Raw genomic sequence first — 19,600 nt, forward strand, 5'->3', positions numbered from 1 at the left:
ACACCTGGCTACTGGAATAGTTGAGTATAACAAAGAGAAAGGTCCGCATTGTGGCTGCCACAATCGAATGAAAGGAGGAGATGCCCAATTTGGGGTCTGACTTGTTTCCTTTATGTCTGTTTCCAGAAGGACACAGACGGAAGCATTGTGTATTGGCTTCCTTCAGGCCAGCCCTGCTCAGAATGGAGCACACTCCCAAGTTAGGTACCTAATTGCAATCACTGACTCAGCTGTTTACTCCACAATTCCCTTTGATATACCTCCCAGTTTTCCCTTTGGTGCTAGGAAGGCAATATTTGAAAATGACCCAATATTCAATATTCCTTAATCCTTTTCTTTGCTTACTTAGATTTGAACGTAACTTCCCTTTTTGGGCTCCATCACTTTTCCCTCAAGGTCTCCTACAAAGGAAAGCAACGCTAATAGGTTGAGGAGTCTCCTTTTCTTCCCACAAGAAGACTAATATTGCTGACAGTGTCCTAAAGACCGGTGGTATATCATCCTTTTGGCAGATAATTACACAGAGACATGAGACACTGAGGTGGCATAATGTCAGGACCTGGTGGCTGGTTTGAAATAGAAAATGAGTGCATTGGACATCCAACAGGCAGCTGGAAATTCTAGTTCGGCGTTTAGGAAGGATGTCAGCCCATACACCCCAAAGTTGATCAAATAATTAGACAAGCTTGCCTTGGGGGTTGGTTGCATTGTTTTATACAGGATCAAGAAGAGGTGACAGATCCTGATATAGGGAAGAAGTACTTATTAGAAAATAAGTATCCTATCAAGTTGAAGCACTCTGGAGTCAGATGCAGTAATGACCTTGTCATCCTGGTGGGGTAGGCATCAGTGTTCCACCAGTAAGAGCAGAGGCCATGTCTGTGTTCAGTAGTGCAGGTGCTAGGAAACAGTGGCAGGGAGAGAAGGGACCATGGCCCGAGGATGGTGTATTGCCATGGTAGCAACACTCCAGGGGCATCCAGAAGAAGAAATATGAATGGCCTGGGAGTCACTTTTGAAGAATAGAGTATGCAGCTCTCAGCATCCTCTGAATCACTCTGCTGTGCAAACCAAATCCTGCATGAGTCAGAAGCAAGATATATTTCATGCCCACTTTTGTGACTAAAGCAGAGAAGTGAATGGTAGACTGTGTAGACTGAGTGACTCCCTGCTCACCCACCAGAAGATCTTTAGGTCTGGGGGGGGAGATGGAATGACCTCAAGCAGATGGCTAATTTGCATAAATTAGGTGGAAAGACATTTTTGTAAAAATGAAGAGGGAAGAAATTTTGATTTATCCTCAGATAAAGACAGAGAAATGATGGCTTAATATAAAAAGAGGAAACGGTACTCAACAAGTCCTCCCCTCATTGAAGAGGCAAGTAAAGTGTGTTTTTTTCAGATCACAGCAGTGGTTTGTAAACTTTCTCATTCTTTTCCATGGGCAAAACCAAAACCCCAAGCAAAACAAAACCCATGAATAATTAAAATGCCAAGATTCTCCTCACTTCTAATTTATTCAATTTCTTCTCTGTCTGTCCCCACCAAGATGCAATCCTAACACTAACCCTTTGATTCCTTACCAAACCTTTAACTAGCCCTCATGGGAATCTGCTTTTGAAATGGTTCAAAGTTGGGCATCCTGTAGAAGAAGAAACAGGGCAGAAAAATGGAGCCCTCCCTGTGTGGGATAATGAGCCCTGAATAATTGACAAGGGAGTCTAACGCCGCTCTGCTCCCTACAGCTTCCTTCTCTAATCAAGACAATGCTCTCCCTCATTCCTGAAAGAGGATCCTGCAACTCATTTAACAGAGTGTTCACAGGTCAGGCTCCAAAAAGAAAAAGGTAATGGATTTTATCTTCGTGAGAGGTTTTTTTCTTTTCCTTCACAAGACGCGTGGAGCAGAACCAAACAATAAATGAAAACCTCACATTCACAGACGATCTGAAGGATGAGTCACAGTGATGGCTGACAGACGCCTGGGCGGCTCAGGGACGGGCTGTGGTGACATGGAAAGGCTAACACTTATGCAGAGACGAGCTTCCTGTGTTTACTGAGTGTCAGCACCCAGAGGTGATGAAAGACTGGGCGGGTGAACTTTTGCAATGCAGGGCCCCAGAAACGATCTACCCAAGCCCAGACGATTGTTTTATTTCTCCAGCTGGACTGCTCTTTCCTCTCTTAAGCACTTGGTTATCTCTTTTCTCTCATGCACTCGATTTCATCAGCCTCCTTAGCTCATCTATCTGCATTGAACTGACGGGCTCAGCTCTGCAGGGTTCGAATATTCTGCTAAGCTCTGGCTTTCCTATCACTCGACCGATTGCCCTGCTCTCCTGTGCATTCTTTCTAATAGGCTGTGGCACACCTGTCTTGTAACCCTTCATGCTGTCATGTTTTGCATACCTCATGCTTTTGAAGTTCTTCATTATTTCTAGCTTGACCTTATTTTGCTTTATTTCTATTCCTACTATGTCATTCACATTTGGTGATGGGGAGTTTACAAAGGAGGAAAACAAGATGTGAAATGTCACACAGTTTAAGATTAAAGGCATTTAAAAAGTGTTAGGCATGATAACTACACTACCTCACTGATACTGCAAAATCTGTAATAATTAAATGTACTCCGAAAAGGATGGTAGATTTACAGGGAGGCGCTAGGGCGTAAAAAGCAGACAGTTAGACTGAATTTGCAGCATATATTTCATATACTCAGTTATCTACAAAATCCCACATCCTGGTTCATCAGGTGCCTTTGTGGCCGTGTACTTAGTGAGTACACTTAGTTAACTTCCAGAACCAGGAAACACACCTGCGGTGTTCTGGACTTTGAAGCCTCTGTTCACATATTCATCCAGCTGTCAGTATTACCTGAGCGTGCACCATGTGCCAGGCACAGTGCTGAGCCCTGGGTACAGTGGGGAGCGCAGAGCAACATGGCTCCTTTCTCACAGGGTTTATTTCATAACATCATCACACACGTGAATGTAAAATTAGCATCGTGACAAAAGCTACAGAGAAGTGGCAGCCAATGACAGGCAGATGTAACCTGACTAGAGAGAGAAGAGAAGCCTTCTCTGAGGACAAGATGCTTGAGTTGGCATGAGAAGGATGAGGAGGAGTTAACCAGGTGAAAGGGGGAGGGAAGAGCATTGCGGGTGGGGCCAACATGGGCAAAAGCCTAGAGGGCAGGAGGAAGCGTGGGGATCTTACTGAGGGAGGGAGGCAGGGGCCAGAACATGCAGGGTACCCACAGCCTTGTCAGCACTCTGGTCTTTCCCCTGAAAGAAATGAGTGTCAATGAAGGGTTTTAAGCAACGGTCAGAGAGATCAGATGTGTGTCTTGAGAAGGAGTCCACCTTATCTAACAGACTAGGGAGAGGCAAGGTGATAGGTATTTGAAAGCTTTCATAACTTCCTAAAATACACACTTAAAAATGCTTTCTGTAGCTCTGGGCTTAGAAGATTGCATATAAAAGTACAGACCTTGGTGGGAAGGAGGGGGAGGAAGAATAGGAGGAAACTCAGGAATATTGAAGTAAGCACTTTGTCCTTCCTGGAAAATATTATTCCCATTTTACAGAAGAGTAAAATGGACTCTGTGAAATAATTTGTGTGAGATGAAGACATGTTGTCATTCTTTGAGTTGCTAGGCCTGATTCGACTGGTCCTGTTGGCCAGGAGGACACTTTCTCTTTCCCGCCCAGTGTGCATGCCCCTGAAACTGCCCAGAGGAGGCTGGTATTTGAGGCTCTCAGCAGCTGTAGGCTTTTGACAGGGCAGCTTGTCCAAGGTCAGAGCCAGGGAGCCAGTATATGAATATGAGGTCTGCCAGGCTCTGGCTCTTTTCACTGTCCCATATTTCCTTTAGGTTGTGGAAAAAGGAAAGGGAGCAAGAAAAGGAATGGGCTCTGAAGTCAACAAGACAGGTAAAAACTTCCCTCTAAGGGTTGTCAGGGTAAGGAAGAAACTGAGTGAGCTGGACACAATGAAAATGTCTTGGATGGGCGACTGAAAACAAATGAAGTGAGCATAGGTCTTTAATATTTGTCAATGACCAGAGGCTTCAAACTGAGATAGACCCACTGATGGGTGTATATTGCTATTTTTACCAACTTTTTTTGCTGGGAAATTGTGTGTGAGGGAGTCTCTTGTTGCCAGGGAGACAGCCTTGCTGCTTTGTTTCCCTGGATCCAAGCAAGGGCAAATTAATTCAAGACACTATGTCATGCCATTCAAGCTCGATGGCAGAATATGAGCAAGATATGAAGAGGGCTCCTCCCTAAACTCAGGAAGAGCCTCCAGCTGGGCAGGCCCACACATTTATGGCCCAGACAAGCACTCTTGGTCCTGGGGAGATAAGGTAGGATTCTTCTGAGCATTTGGCAGATATCTGCAGACTCCTAAATGTGTCCCCTTCCAGAGAAAACTCCTCTTACATCTGGCTGGAGTGGAGAAGCACAAAGGAATCTGAGCCATCAAAATAAGTTTCCTGGGAATGAAAACCAACTTTAAAATTTCAAATACAAAGATGAGACATAAGAGCAGCGGTTTATGCAGGTTTTCTCAGCATGCCCATTTCTAAGGCATTTCAGACACTTCCACAGTAGCGTCTTCTAATAGCACACGGGGCACGCTGGAACTGTTCTGACTGGCTGCACTGGGACTCACACCTGCTGGTGCAGGAACCACTTCAGACTCCCTGCCCACAGCCATTCCACCTTCTTCTTGCCCTAGTATCTGTTTACAACAGTGAGAAAAATAGGGTAGCTGTGATCCACACATTGCCTGCAGACTTAGTTTGTCTGGCATGCACAGCTTTTTCAAATTAAAAAATAATGTTTTTCAAGTCTGGTTGATTCTTAAAATTTTTTGCTTTCTCTTGAAAGATCAAAGACCTAGAAGGAGGATGCAGCATCCTCTCTGAGCAGCCAGTAGTGGCTGCTCCTCAGAAGGGGCAAGGACTCTCCATGCCTCACACATCCATGTTCCCTGCCCAGTCCAGGCAGGGATGTGAATGTACGACCATCCCCCCTCTTTCTGAGACCGTGGGCCAAGCAGAATTTCTGTAGTGCTGAAGCAGCAAAGTGGGCAGAGGACACCATGGTTCTTTCTGCCCAGAATCTAGGAGTGGGTGCATAATGAGGGCCTTGGGATCATGCAGACTTAGCCCCTTGGCCGTGGGGTTCTCTGATAGGGTTGTAGCAGGGGCAAAGACTCACTAGAAATCAAGAACAAACAATGAACCAGAAAATCCTTGTACATTAAAAGCAAGAACAAAACACCTTCTAAATAATCTGCGAGTCAAAGAAGAAATCACAGTGGGAATTAAAATATATTTAGTACTTAAAATCCTGAACATACTACATATCAAAACCACAACCCTAAATTCATACATTATTAATACAAAAATTCTGATTCAAAGGGGCACATGCACCCCACTGTGCTATCAACAATAGCCAAATCATGGAAAGAGTGTCTACAGACTGATGAACAAATAAGATATGGTATATGCATACACACACACACACACACACACACACACACACACAAACACTGGAATATTACTTGGCAATCAAAAAGAATGAAATTTTGGGGCGCCTGGGTGGCTCAGTCCGTTAAGCGTCCAACTTCAGCTCAGGTCATGATCTCATGGTTTGTGGGGTCGAGCCCCATGTCAGACTCTGTGCTGACAGCTGGCTCAGAGCCTGGAGTCTGCTTTGGATTCTGTATCTCCCTCTCTCTCTGACCCTCCCCTGCTCACGCTGTCTCTCTCTCAGAAATAAATAAAACATTAATAAAAAAGGAGTAAAATGCTTTAAAAAATAATGAAATTTGCCATTTGCAGCAACGTGGATGTAAATAGAATATATTATGCTAAGCAAAATTAGTCAGAGAAATACAAATATATGATTTTGCTCATATGCGGAATTTAAGAAACAAAACAGATACACACAGGGAAAGGGAAGGAAAAATAAGATACGGAGAGAGGGAGGCGAACCATAAGAAAAAATACAAAGAACAGACTGAAGGTTGCTGGAGGAGAGGAGGTGGGGAGATGGGCTAAATGGGTGATGGACATTAACGAGGGCACTTTTTATGATCCGCACTGAATGTTTTTTTCTTTTCTTCTTCTTTTTTCTTATTTTTAATGTTGATTAATTTTTGAGAGAGAGAGAGAGACAGTTTGAGTGGGGCAGGAGCAGAGAGACAGGGAGACACAGAATATGAAGCAGATTCCAGGCTCTTAACTTTCAGCACAGAGTCTGACATGGGGCTGGAACTCACAAGCTGTGAGATCATGACCTGAGTCAAAGTTGGACATCTAACCGAGTCACCTAGGTGCCCTTGCACTGGGTGTTATATGTAAGTGAGGAATCACTAAGTTCTACTCCTGAAAGAAATATTACACTATATTTGAATTTAAATAAAATAAGAATATTATATATAAGAGCAAAAAAAAACCAAAGTGCCTAGAATGAATCTGGCAAAATATCTGCAGGTATGTTACAGAAAAAAAAACTATACAACTTTGAGCAGTTTATGAAAAACCTAAATAAATGGATTATGTCATGTTCATGGGTAGAAAGATTCAATATTATAAAGATTATAAATGTTATAAAGCTTTCTCACATTTAGATTCCAAACAATTCCAATAAAAATCCTATTAGGACAAGCAAATTCTAAAAATTTATATGGAAGGGCAAACAAAGATCCAAGAACATCTAGACATTCCTGGAGAATTCAGGTGTGTGTCTGGGGATGAGGGGATGGGCAGTTACTCTATCAAAAGTCAAGACTTATTAAAAGGTAGATAAGTATAGTATCAGTGTAGGCTTACACAAACAGACCAGCGGAACAGTGCCAATAATCTATAAACAGAACACTGCATATAGAAATTTTATTTATTATAGGGCTGTTATTGGAGATTGGGGAAACATGAGAGAACATTCAACTAATGATGCTGTGACAAGGAGTTATCCATATGGAAAAACTGAAATTGGATTTCTTCCTTAAACTACTACAGACAAATCAATTTTAGGTGATTAAAGATTTAGAAATGATAAGCAAAACTATAAAACTTTTAGAAAAAGATATAGGAGATCTTCAAGAATATGAGTTAGGGACTAATTTGTTTAAAGATGACACAGAAAGTAGAAACTATAAAGGAAAGGGTTAAGTAAATCAATTATATAGTAAAGTTTCTGTTTATCAAAGTGCGTAATAAAGAAAATGAAACTACAAGTCATAAACTGGAGTAAGATATTTGCAACATAGCAATCGATGAAAAACCATCACCAAGAACATGTAAACATTTCCATAATCAATATCAAAAGAAGAAACAATTCAAAAGAAAATAGGGAAAATATATGAATAGGCATTTTCATCTAAGAGAAAACACAAAAGCCCAATAAAAACATAAGAAAAAAATGATGAACGCCATTGCAATCAAGAAATGCAAATTGAAACCTAAACAATATGCCATTTTCTACCTACCAGAATTTAAAAGCTTGAAATACAAGTTTAATAAGGAGGTATATATAGTAGGGGAAACTCTTTTATACTGTTGGTATGTGTATAAATTTGTATAACCACTTAGGAAAATATATTTTGTTATCCCGTGAAGTTAAATATGTGCCCACCTAGGTATATAATCTAGTCTAGAGAAATTCTTGCATATGTGCGGCAGGAAATATATATAGGGGTCGTGTTAGTTACAAAAAGCTAGAAACAACTGTCAAATGTCCATTGAGATGGAAAATCTCAAATCTCCATGGATAGCTACTTGTAGACTGTAGCATATTTATACAATGGAATGATTTACAACAGTGAAAATAAATGAACAATAGCTTCATTCATCAACTTGGATGAGTCTTATGAATATGAAGTATAAAATGCAAACCACAGAGAAGAACATGTGTACTATGATTCATTTATATAAAGTTCATAAAGTGTGCAAAATGAAACAGTATAGTTGAGAGATACACCCATATGTAGTAAAACTAGAAGGAATGGTTAAGTGTTTGTTTAAAGTAGTGGTTCTTCTGGGGGCTGGAATGTGAAGGTAGGATGATAAATCATGGGAGATTGATCATTTTCTGTTTTTTAAGCACACAAGGGTGCTTGAATCATTGCTGGTATTTGTACCTACTAAATATGTTAGAAATCTTCTTCTAAATGGTTCTATGTTTAATAAAAACAATATGTAAAATAGAATAGTTTTATTTTGTAGTCACAGGCTAGTCATTCTGGACCCCAGAAGGAGAGGTGATACATTAAAAAACAGCTATCAGGGAAAGATGCAGAGAAAGGAGAACCCTCTTAACACTAGTGGTAGGAATGCAAACTGGTGTAGCCACTGTGGAAAGCAGTCTGGAGGTTCCTCAAAGATAGAACTACCCTACGATCCAGCACTTGTACTACTACGTATTTACCTATTATTACACTATATGTTAACTAACTGAAATTTATATAAAAACTAGAGGAAAAGATATTGCTTACTATCTACTTTGCACATGTTCAGTCTACTAAGATATTTTAGGTTACCCCGAGGCCCACTGCAGGTGGGCATGTGTTGTATGAGTTTCAAGAAGAAGGTAAGCCATTTTATAAGCAAGCTTATGTAGTGCTAAAAAGGCATGTACAATTGTTACACTGCTGTTAAGGTGATGAAGCTAAAAAAATTATGTTCTCTTTTATAATAGAAAGTATGTTTTATGGAAATGGGGACTATGTTACATTTTATAGAAACAGGAAAATGTTTTACCTTTTCTAAGTCAAACTTGATCTCCTTTCAGATTCTCTTTTAACTTTACTCTCAGACTTTATTTATGTATGTGACTAGACCTACTATCCTTTCCTCCAAATGTCTCATGATTTTTAAGAGATCTTATGCCTCACCCATAAATTATTTTGTATATTCATTATTCTTTGCCTGTGTTTCCTATTTATTTTCAGTTTTTAATTACATTGTATACCTAAGAGCTTTGTATCAGAGATTTATTCATCAGTTACAAAAATTTTATTCCTCCCAACTTTATTAGACTATCTTATAAACTTAAAAAGACTCTTATTTTTTATAACATATCTATTAATAGTTTCTAATAATTTCTTACACTTTGCCTTAAAATCTGTATGTCATTTGTGTTTCTTTTATGACATTAGCCCTCTCAAATGACTGAAGAAAAGAAATCAGACATGATAGTTATGTTTTTATTTTCCATTCCCTGTATTTTCTACATTTACAGATTATGTCTTGTTTCCTCAACTTTTAATACATGAGTATTAACTGGTGTTGGAAAGCCATCTAGTAATAATTGTCAAAACTTGTTACTCTCCCCACAAAGTGAATATTTCACATAATTACGATCCACATATTTTTTCTTGGTATTTATTCTAACTGCACTATTTTACTCAAATTCTATTCCATGATATATCTTACTAACCTAAATTCCTTTCTCTTCCCACAAGAGAAGAACATTCTATTGTCCTAAAAAAGCCATGGAGGCATCTGGATGGGTCAGTTGGTTAAGGGTACGACTTTGGCTCAAGTCATGATCTCATGGTTCATGGGTTCAAGCCCTGCATCAAGCTCTGCACTGACAAAGAAAAGCCTGCTTGGGATTCTCTCTCTCTCTCTCTCTCTCTCTCTGTCCTTTTCCTACTCATGCTCCCTCTCTCAAATAAATAAATGAAATTAAAAAAATTATGACTACCTCCTGATATGTTTTATAAACCCTCTCAACAACTCTATAAAGTAGATATCATTCTTCCTACTTTATAGGAACTGAAGTTTAACAAAGTGAATTGATGTTTCTAAGTTTAATAAAGCAAATATACCATATTTGCATATATGGGTGGCTGAGAATAGGGCTGAGGGTTTAGAAGAGTTTGAGACAGTCATATTTTTTAGTAAATCTTTAGGTCTTTATTTAGTTACTCTAATATGTTTCAGATACAAAGGATCCTAGAACCTCTCTTTTAAATTAGCATCCAATTGATCTTCTGAAAAAGAGTTTCTTATCCTCTCTCCTTTATCTAGATTTTGGCTTGTAACTCTGACCCTCGGAAGGAACCATTCATTTTCCCCACTATTTTCTGATCATGGTTTGCTGTTGGTATGTACTCATATTTTGGGGAAAGCCATTGACCTTGCACATTATCAGGATCCTTACCTGATCTGACTGTTTTTTCATCAATTGGAAAGAAAATATTTATTTGACAAAAAAAAAACACATAATGCTTTCTGAGGAGGAAAAGCAAATATCTTATACGGTACTCATTAATCAATTTCAAAGCCAAATAGTTATTTGGCCAAGGATTCCCTACTAAGATATTTCTTACTGTGGCAGGTGCCCAGAAAGTCTGGAGTGAGATCATTCACCTGGGACTCACTTTTGGGATATGTCTACTTGTCTCCCACCAGGTTCATGAAAGAACCTCTGAGTGAAAAGGTCACTGGCACTTCTCTTGGATGCCTGGGATATCACTTGGATGCCTAAGGACATGCTTTAAAAATACATATCCAAGCCACTGTTTCTTAGAATCCTCAGTGTGAGAAGGATGCCCTTACACCCAGGTTCCCCACCTCCTCTGGCCCCTACTGTGCCTGGCTTTCCTGTACTACTAAATAGGTACACACCACCACTGTCCTGAAACAAGGCAAATGTAAAACACCCAGGAAAAGTCTCAGGTTCAGAGGCTAATAACTGGTACATCACCTAAGAGTTAAAAACTGCTATTATTTACACCCCTAACCCAAAGGCTCAATAATTCATTAGTTGTTACATGAAATGATTTTCTAGAATCATCTAGCTCTTTCACAAGCAATTTCAGCAATTATATAATGGTGGGCTTAATCTAAGATGCACAGGTATTATCAGATCATCACCTGACTTTTTCCTCCTGTTTCTGATCATGAAAAAGGGGGAAAATATAATCTTTTCCAAATCATGAAGTGGGTGTATGTTTAGTTTGTGAATAGAGGAAATGATGCATTAAGATTGAAGGTGAGGGAATCACATTAACAAGGAGAAATGTGCCAGAGTGTTTTAAAGGCTGGGAAGAACTCTGTGCTAGCTTCTCTTCTTCTTGAGCTTATTTTTAATAATGGCCCATGAATGTGTAGTCCACCTACTTTTCTCAAGAGTCTTGGAACTTTACAACCAAACCATACATAATACCCATGGAGTTTTATGGAGTGTAGTGCTGCTTTATGAGCATCATCTGCACAGATAATTAAGATCTTGTATGTATCTGGCCCCCAGTGGCATCAAGGAGGAAATTTATAATAAGATGAAAAATGGGTCCCTAATGAATTTTACTGTAAAATTTCCAAATTGGTAACTAATACATTATCCTATTTATGCATTGGTTTAAAATAATGAAACCACCGAGTCATACAAATATTGATCGATCCTGGTCCTTGCCAAAATAATTTAAGCACACCTGTGAATTACAAGTTATTGCCAATTACTGATATGCACAAATGAAGGTAGAAAACATTAGCTTAAATGATTAACTTTTGATAAGAAACATTAAAATAAGATCTGAATTAACTTGCTATGATCAGGAACAACTACAAAGATGCAAATATTTACCTCATTCTGACAGCAGATAATAAGCTCAACTTTGAACTTACATGATAAAGCTGTCCCTGACATGCAGTTTGTCACCATGGACAAATTTTCCCCTGGTGCCATAAGAATCCATGAGTGAGAAAAACTCAAAACATTTGAGTAGTGAATATTATCTGTAAAGAGCAGAAAAAAGTCTTCCATCCATCCCTGCCAAGTTCCCAGCCTTAATGTGAAGACTGGAAATAAAATCAACCAGTAAAATTTTATCCATGGAATTTCTATGACTCCCAAGTGGCTCCTTTTCTTTGAAAATTAAATGCTAGAAGTGTATATATTATAGTCTCAAATAAACTAAACCATGTTATCTAAAACTGGCCATAACAATTCCTTTTAGATAACTGTACATAGAAGGAATAGGTTGCTCTATAAAACTGGCATGGAAAATTATAAAATACTACTTATGTTTATAATCTTTGAAAAGAAGGGAATATACCATTTTCTGAAACCCAGGTAGAGAACTCATTTTTTATCACCTGCCAGAAGAAAAGGCATCTTTCATAAAACTGAGCACCTGCCTACAGAATTCTAAATCTGTGTTTACATGGATTTAGAAACCCCAGGTAAACTGTTGGGACAGGATGAAAATCTCCTTAGACAGGATCTAGGGGGGATTAACAAGGCCTGAGCCACACACCTCCTATCTTTGTCATACCTGTGTCAGGTCAGCTTCCCTCAGGCTCAGTTAGAAGCTCTCACACTGTAGCTTGTATCAGATTCACAGGGGGCTGAATCACAACCTAGCCTGGTGACCCCAATCCTAAAGTAGGTGATTCAGTGGGTCTGTGGTGGGGCTCAGAATTTCCATTTGTAACATGTTCCCAGGTGATGCTGATGCCAGGGACCATGCTGACAACTACTGCTCGGGCTTTGATTCTCTAAGAAAGAATATTTTTTTACGTAAGAGTACTCCTATATTTAGTATCCTATGCCTTGGGAGTACTGTACATATCAAGCAGACATTTAGACCATTTATTAAAAAGTGTGGCCACTGTTTGGAAGCCACACAGGCCACCTCTGAGGTCCACTGTGGGAGCAGGTGGGCTATCCTTTCTCATAGGGCTCTGGTGACGTCACTCATGTTCCTTGTGTTGTGTTGCTTTCACATGCACTACAACAATTTTGTTTTATTTAACCACTTGTGAGTTAGTTTTGCAATATGTTAAAAAAAGTGCCCTTCTGTTTTTAAGGAAGCTGGGAGCCAAGAAACCATGTGGAGGCCTCTCCCAAAACCATATGTAGATGGCGTAAGCAGATGTTGGCATTGGATCAGGGAAGGGGGCTGTCAGTCTCCAGGGTCAGCCCTTGCCTGAGTTCAAATTCCAACTTGGATACTGCCCAGTTGTCAAAGGATTGTGAAGGCAGGGAGAAACATTGACATGATTTATGTTCTTTCCACCTTTGTACTGTGGATGATTCAGTGACTTGGGAATGAAAATCACAGAAATGGTAGAGTAGGCCCTAGGAATAAAAGATTCATTCAGCTATCTGGGAGCAAGTGGTTGGTGCAGCTCAGCACAAAACTGAAGTTTCCAGAAGCCAAGGGCCATAGCTTTTCTGTATTAATTTAAAGGGCAAGGAGGGAGGGCAAGAATGAATTTCAGATTTTATTTATAATGACTAATCTTTATTATGTGCTTATTAATGGCCATTTTGCAGAAAGAGAGGAAGAGAGAAAAAAGAAACACTGACTAATATCCTATATTGCTATCAAGGTTGGTTTTTGTTTTTGTACCTTTAGATGCTCACTTATCCATCAACCAGATGCCTCAAAATCTCTATTCAATTAAAAAATCCACCTGAACTTATACTCTAATTGGAAAATTTCTAACTGCCACCATTTTTAAGGACAAAATGTATCCGAGAAGTCTAGTCCCCCTCTTTCCAATACTGAAGCCAAAAGTCCAGTTAACACAAAAGTATTTCCAAAGAAACACAGAACCATTTGATTAATAAACTTGGAGGAAAAAAATCATCAAGCCATAGGGAAAATTATGGATCCCTGTTTCCATTTCGAACTATTTCTTAGGTTACTTTGTACATTTTTTTGTGTGAAGCTATATATAATAAGCACTTCAATGAGATTTGCCAATTGGGAGGGTGTAAGCAGAAGGAGAGGTAATAACAATTCTTGAATAGCGTTTGACCAAACCTTTAGAAAATGGAGTCATGCAACAGAAAGAAGGCAGGCCCCATGCTGCGACTGTTTGCTTGACTGCATGCATCAGCACTCCATCCCACTGTGGGGTCTGCCTTCAGTATAAAGCAATTCTATAAAAAGAGACTGTTCTTACCCTCATCCTTCCATTTCTTATTGCTGGTCCATCTTCTGCCAATCTCAACACGTACAAATCCATTTTGTATTCCCTTCCTCCACGAATGCTGAATCCAAACCCCTTAGCTCCTTTCTCCATGTCCACAGTGAAATAATCAAAATCCTGTAGAGGTGAAGAATGGAGTAAACAGGTGTTTAATATCAGAGTAGCTTCTGTGGTCAGTCTCTCTGTTCTTCTCTCTTACAGTTAGTGTGTCCCAAATGACACGATATTGTGAGAACAAGTAATCTGACTTTACAATCTGGCAAAACGCGAGATAAAATTCCATCAAGCAGATCTGAATGCAGTTTCCTTAGTCATTTAAAGAACTACCGTGGAGCTTGATTACTTTGGTATCCATCGTTTACTTGGCAAACAAAATGACTGCGTATAGGCCTGATACTATCACTCCTTTGTGCTTCCTCATTCTCTGCTTTTGAACACCATCAATAAATGTATTAGAGTCGTGTGTGTCTGTGTGTGTGTACATGTGTGTCTATGTGTGTACACATGTGTCTGTGTGCATGTGTGTGCATGTGTGTCTCTGTACATGTGTGTCTCTCTGTGTACATGTATGTACGTGTCTGTGTCTATATGTGTGTGTCTATCTGTGTGTACATATATCTGTGTGTGTACATGTGTGTCTCTGTGTATACGTGTGTCTGTGTGGGTACACGTGTCTGTGCGGGTACATGTGTGTCTCTGTGTGTATTTGTGTCTCTTTGTATACACGTGTGTTTGTGTGTACATGTGTGTCTGTATACACATGCGTATGCATGTCTGTGTGTCCGCGTGTACAATGTATGTCTGTGTGTATCTGTGTACATGTGTGTCTCTGTGTGTATGTGTGTCTGTGTCTCTGTGTGTGTCTCTGTGTGTATGTGTGTCTGTGTCTCTGTGTGTACATGTATGCACGTGTCTATGTCTATATGTGTGTGTCTGGTGTCTATCTGTGTGTACATATGTCTGTGTGTGTACATGTGTGTGTCTGTGTGTACATGTGTGTCTCTCTGTGTATATGTGTGTCTATGTGGGTACACGTGTCTGTGTGGGTACATGTGTGTCTCTTTGTATACATGTGTTTGTGTGTACATGTGTGTCTGTATACACATGCATATGCATGTCTGTGTGTCCATGTGTACAATGCATGTCTGTGTGTATCTGTGTACATGTGTGTCTCTGTGTGTATGTGTGTCTGTGTCTCTTTGTGTGTCTCTGTGTGTACATGTGTGTCTGTGTCTATGTGCATGTCTGTGTGTACGTGTGTGTGTATCTGTGTGTGTGTGTGAATTACAGGTTTGCCCATTAAGCAAATTTAATAGGGAATAGAAATAATGATAATATTTTCTATTAAAATAAATTTCTACTAAATAGAAATTTAATAGGGCCCTAGGGGTACCTGGGGCTGCCTGTAGTCTGCCAGAGGGTACTGCCTGGTGTCAGGGGAGTGCTGTCTGTAGTCCAGCAGGGGAGGCTGCCTGTAGTCCAAAGGTGGGGGTTGCTGGTAGTCCCCCCCTGGGGGCTGCCTGTAGTCCAGTGGCGGCTGCCTGTAGTCCGTGAATGGAGGCTGTCGGATGTCTGGTTTCACATCTTGCCGCGCTTTCACTTCCGACCTGTAACTAAATAAATGGACATGGGGTTTACCTTGAGGTCTCAGCATTCTAAGGAGATTAGAATGATCACATGACCTATAGGCACGTGCGGGCCGCATCTCTTGGTGGTCCTTTTGCATGTTCATGAATTTGAGAAAATCACAGACGATAAGCATTATTTTAAAATCTTTGACAAATGCCATGTTGTATACTTTTCATTTGGCTCCTTGAGAAATCATGGTAAACATGATGGCTCAACCAGAACTATGTGGAAAAGGACTTATGGATATCCCTCTTTGACTTTGGCTATTTAAAATCTTATACAACTGTAGCAAATCTAGGGAGTTAAACACTTAACTATACAACCCAAAGTATCAGTCTGTCTCAGCACTAATAAACCAACTCTCTCAACCTCTCTCTTCCCCACACACCATTCATTACTTTATGAAAGCACAACCCAAGTGATCTCTAAATACTCTATGAATATATAATTAAAGGCTTTTTAACTTGCATGGTTGGGTCTTTTTGAATATCTTATAGAGGTTAAAGGAGTGATAGCAAGGTATAATCACAAGATATAAGTCAAGGAGAAAGTCATTGGGTCATCGCTAAGAGTAGAAACATATTACACAGAGTTCAAATACTAGACTCTAACTATCAGATTAGTATCAGATGCTATTATCAGATACTAGCATGGCCTTAAGATGAAAGGGAAGGCAAAAACGTTTATGTCCAACATTTATCCAACATATTACTCACAGTTGCCCCCCACCACCTATGGGGTTTACATTTCAAGACCTCAGTGGTTGTTTGAAACTGCAGATAGTGCCAGACCCTATGTACACTATGTATTTTCCTATACTACAAACTTATGAGAAAATTTAATTTATAAATTAGACACAGTCAGACATTAACCTGGCACTAGGCTCGATCTCACAACTGTGGGATCATGACCTAAGCCAAAATCAAGAGTGAGATGCTTAACTGACTGAGCCACCCAGGAGCCCCACTACTAAAAACTTTTAAAAATCACTCAACTGAACAATTAACATTAGTGCAATCTGATATTTGGTGAGGATACACCAAAAATGTACACAGACATCAATAGATGTATTTATTTGGAGTTTTTGGAAGGATGTTATTTTAATTAACACTTTGAGCAGGTCCCATTTGTTACTTAACCCTGCAGAAGTGACACATTCTTCTTGTGAACTGCAGAATTTAGGCTTTGTTTCATACCTTAGCAAGTTGTCCACTCACCTACTGGGATTGTGTATACTGAGAACAGAATTATTTCAATATGCTTTGAATAAGATGTTTAACCACACAGGGGCGCCTGGGTGGCTTAGTCGGTTGAGCGTCCGACTTTTGCTTAGGTCATGATCTCGCGGTTCGTGGGTTCGAGCCCTGCGTCGGGCTCTGTGCTGACTGCCAGCTCAGAGCCTGGAGCCTGTTTCAGTCTGTGACTCCCTCTCTCTCTGACCCTCCCCTGCTCAAGCTGTCTCTCTCTCTCTCCTAGAAATAAATAAAACATTTAAAAAATTAAAAAAAAAAAAAGATGTTTAACCACACAAATGAATGAATGAAACAAAAAGAATTGAACTGGCTGGCATTTGTTGGCATGTGTTGATTCCTTTCTAGAAATTGTTTGTCTGGTAGATTAGATGTCATGTTGCTTTGAGTTATGGCACAAGTAACTTTATTTTCATGATCTGCGTGGTAGTGGTATGCGATATCTAGTATGTGCCCCATTTCTAAGCAGATGTGTCATGAGGTATAGCCAAAGAGGGTGAAATGTAAAGTCTCCCCAAAGATTACACAACAGCCTAGAATAGGAACTGTTAAAATGCAACGGCTGTGATCCAAGCCTACCTTCTGGCATTCATACTGCTTTTGACACCAATGCTGTGTGTCAGGATTTTACATTGAACTGTACATTGAAGAGTCTTTAATGAAGAAACTATACTTAAGTTTTTATGAGTGTTGCTAACTGTTCAATGATGATACAGCGGCTTGGGAAAAATACTATGTTGCTTTGAATTTGTGAAACACTTTATTTTAAGAGAAACTCACGATTCTTAAAAAAAATACAGCCTCTTTAAAATTCCTTCATTCATGAAAGAAGGTCATCGGTATAACTCTTTGTTGCTATTAATTCCATTATTAAAGAGACTGTAGAGATAATAAAACCAAATTTCTAGAGATAAAATCTAGCAGAACTTTATGATATGAACAAGTTCCAGAACTAAGAAACAAAGCCCATGTGGTACAGGATCTTGCAGTGGGCTTTTTGCCTCATGTGGGCCTTTGAAGAATTCCTTCCAGCCTTAAGCATGTAGGGTTCAAAGTCTGTAAAAAAGAAGTCAATTTCCAGTGTTCTTCTACTGACCTTGCTGTTTAAAATTCAGTCAAGGGGCACCTGGGTGGCTCAGTCAGCTAAGCATCCACCTTCAGCTCACGTCATGATCTCATGGTTTGTGAGTTCGAGCCTTGTGTTGGGCTTTGTGCTAAAAGCTCAGAGCCTGGAGAACGCTTTGGATTCTGTCTCCTTTGCTCTCTGCCTCCCTCTCCCCATCCCTGTACTTTGTCTCTCTCTCTTTCTCAAAAATAAATAAGCATTAAAAAATTAAAAATAAGTAAATAAAATGCAGCCAAATACTAATTGCCCTTGCTGGGGAAGGTGAACTCTGCTATTTATACTTAGTTTTGAAATATATTGTATAATGGCTCTTTTGTTGTTTCCAGTGAATACTTCTCCTTGAATACTGTTTTGCTTATGTCCATATTAAAACAATTTTGTTTCCAGAGCATATACCAAAAGGATGTTAAGGGATAGAGAAATAAGTAGATGTGTGCAGGGTGTCAGTAGGAAGCCAAACTGAGAGTAAATAAGACAGGATAAAATAGTCATTTTAACTCCTAAAATGAATATTTGCAAGCAGATTGTCATTTAATTTTATCCCATTTAAACATGGAAACTGGCTCAATTTGACATGGAGTTAGGTGGGTACTTCTTGTACAAATGAACCTCTAGGAAATGCACACGAGGTAATTGGCATAAAAGCTATCTTGGAGACATCTCTAGCCTGATCTAGAGAAAAATAAAGAACTCCTGATACCATGACCATCTTTAAATGCAGCTAGGAGAATGATTCTGGTATCCGTAAAATTATTAATCTCTTCATTCATATGTAAAAGAGCCACCCACTAACAATCACCAGTTAACCCAGGAAACCGCAGTGCCAGGGAAGGGCTCTCTAAGAGCAGGCTTTTAATATCAGTGAAGCAAAGTTAGCTAAGAACTCTGGGAAAATATGCTGGTGATTTATAAACATTTGAATTGGGTCAATCTGCTAATCCCAGAGCCGGGAAATATTTTATTCTGTGTAGTCAGGACAAGAAAACATTCCAAAGATCCTGGCTTCTCTGGTAGGGGCCAACGAGTCTCGGCAGTTGAAACATGATAGTGGCCTCACCCAAATGTTATTGCCCCTGCTGAACTATAACACGATAGGGGTGAGATTACCCACCCCAAGGCTGAAAACAAGAGCCCATGTCGGGGGAATCTGACTCTGGAAAGGTGAGATGGAAATGCGGCTGGGAGATTAATAAGCAGAGGCAGAGCCGTAAGAGGAGTCTGAGGCTGGTTCAGGAGCTGCATGTGCTCAGCCCCTTCCTCCTGAGTCTGAAGTGAATCCTGGGGAAAGCCAGTGCAATCTGTTGAAACAGCACACGGCGAAGGCAAACACATCAGGGGCTTATTACGGAGACACCTAGGACTTACTCTTACAGGTTGTCAAATTCTTACCTCCCTATTGCTTGCTTTATGGTCTTTAGTCTTTTTTCTTCCGTAGAATATATTAAACCCATAAACAGCTGAGGACAACAGACATTTACTTTTTTGTGAAAGCAAATGAGGGAACTCCTGAGTAGAACAGGGCTTTATGGAAATAGCACCTGTGGCACAGGGAAAATATTTGCTTTGCAATTGTGTGAGTGATGGACCTACAGAGTTCGGGGACTTGGAATCTGAGTCTCACTTCATCTTCCCCAAC

The 19,600-nt window shown here is 39.9% G+C and overlaps 1 protein-coding gene across 1 annotated transcript in view; it reads right to left on the reverse strand.

Moving 5' to 3' along the window:
* MAGI2 (membrane associated guanylate kinase, WW and PDZ domain containing 2) overlaps nucleotides 1-19,600 on the reverse strand; it is a 1,134,938-nt gene that overhangs the window by 115,454 nt on the left and 999,884 nt on the right. Inside the window, exons 19-20 of the mRNA XM_039239084.1 lie at nucleotides 15,353-15,572; nucleotides 13,933-14,076 (exon numbers count right to left, since the gene is read on the reverse strand). Of these exons, the coding sequence (XP_039095015.1) occupies nucleotides 13,933-14,076; nucleotides 15,353-15,572 (364 nt within the window). The remainder of the gene's footprint in view (nucleotides 1-13,932; nucleotides 14,077-15,352; nucleotides 15,573-19,600) is intronic.

This window comes from Hyaena hyaena, unplaced genomic scaffold (genome assembly GCF_003009895.1).
Source record: "Hyaena hyaena isolate Hyena2069 unplaced genomic scaffold, ASM300989v1 scaffold_152, whole genome shotgun sequence".
NCBI lineage: Eukaryota > Metazoa > Chordata > Mammalia > Carnivora > Hyaenidae > Hyaena > Hyaena hyaena.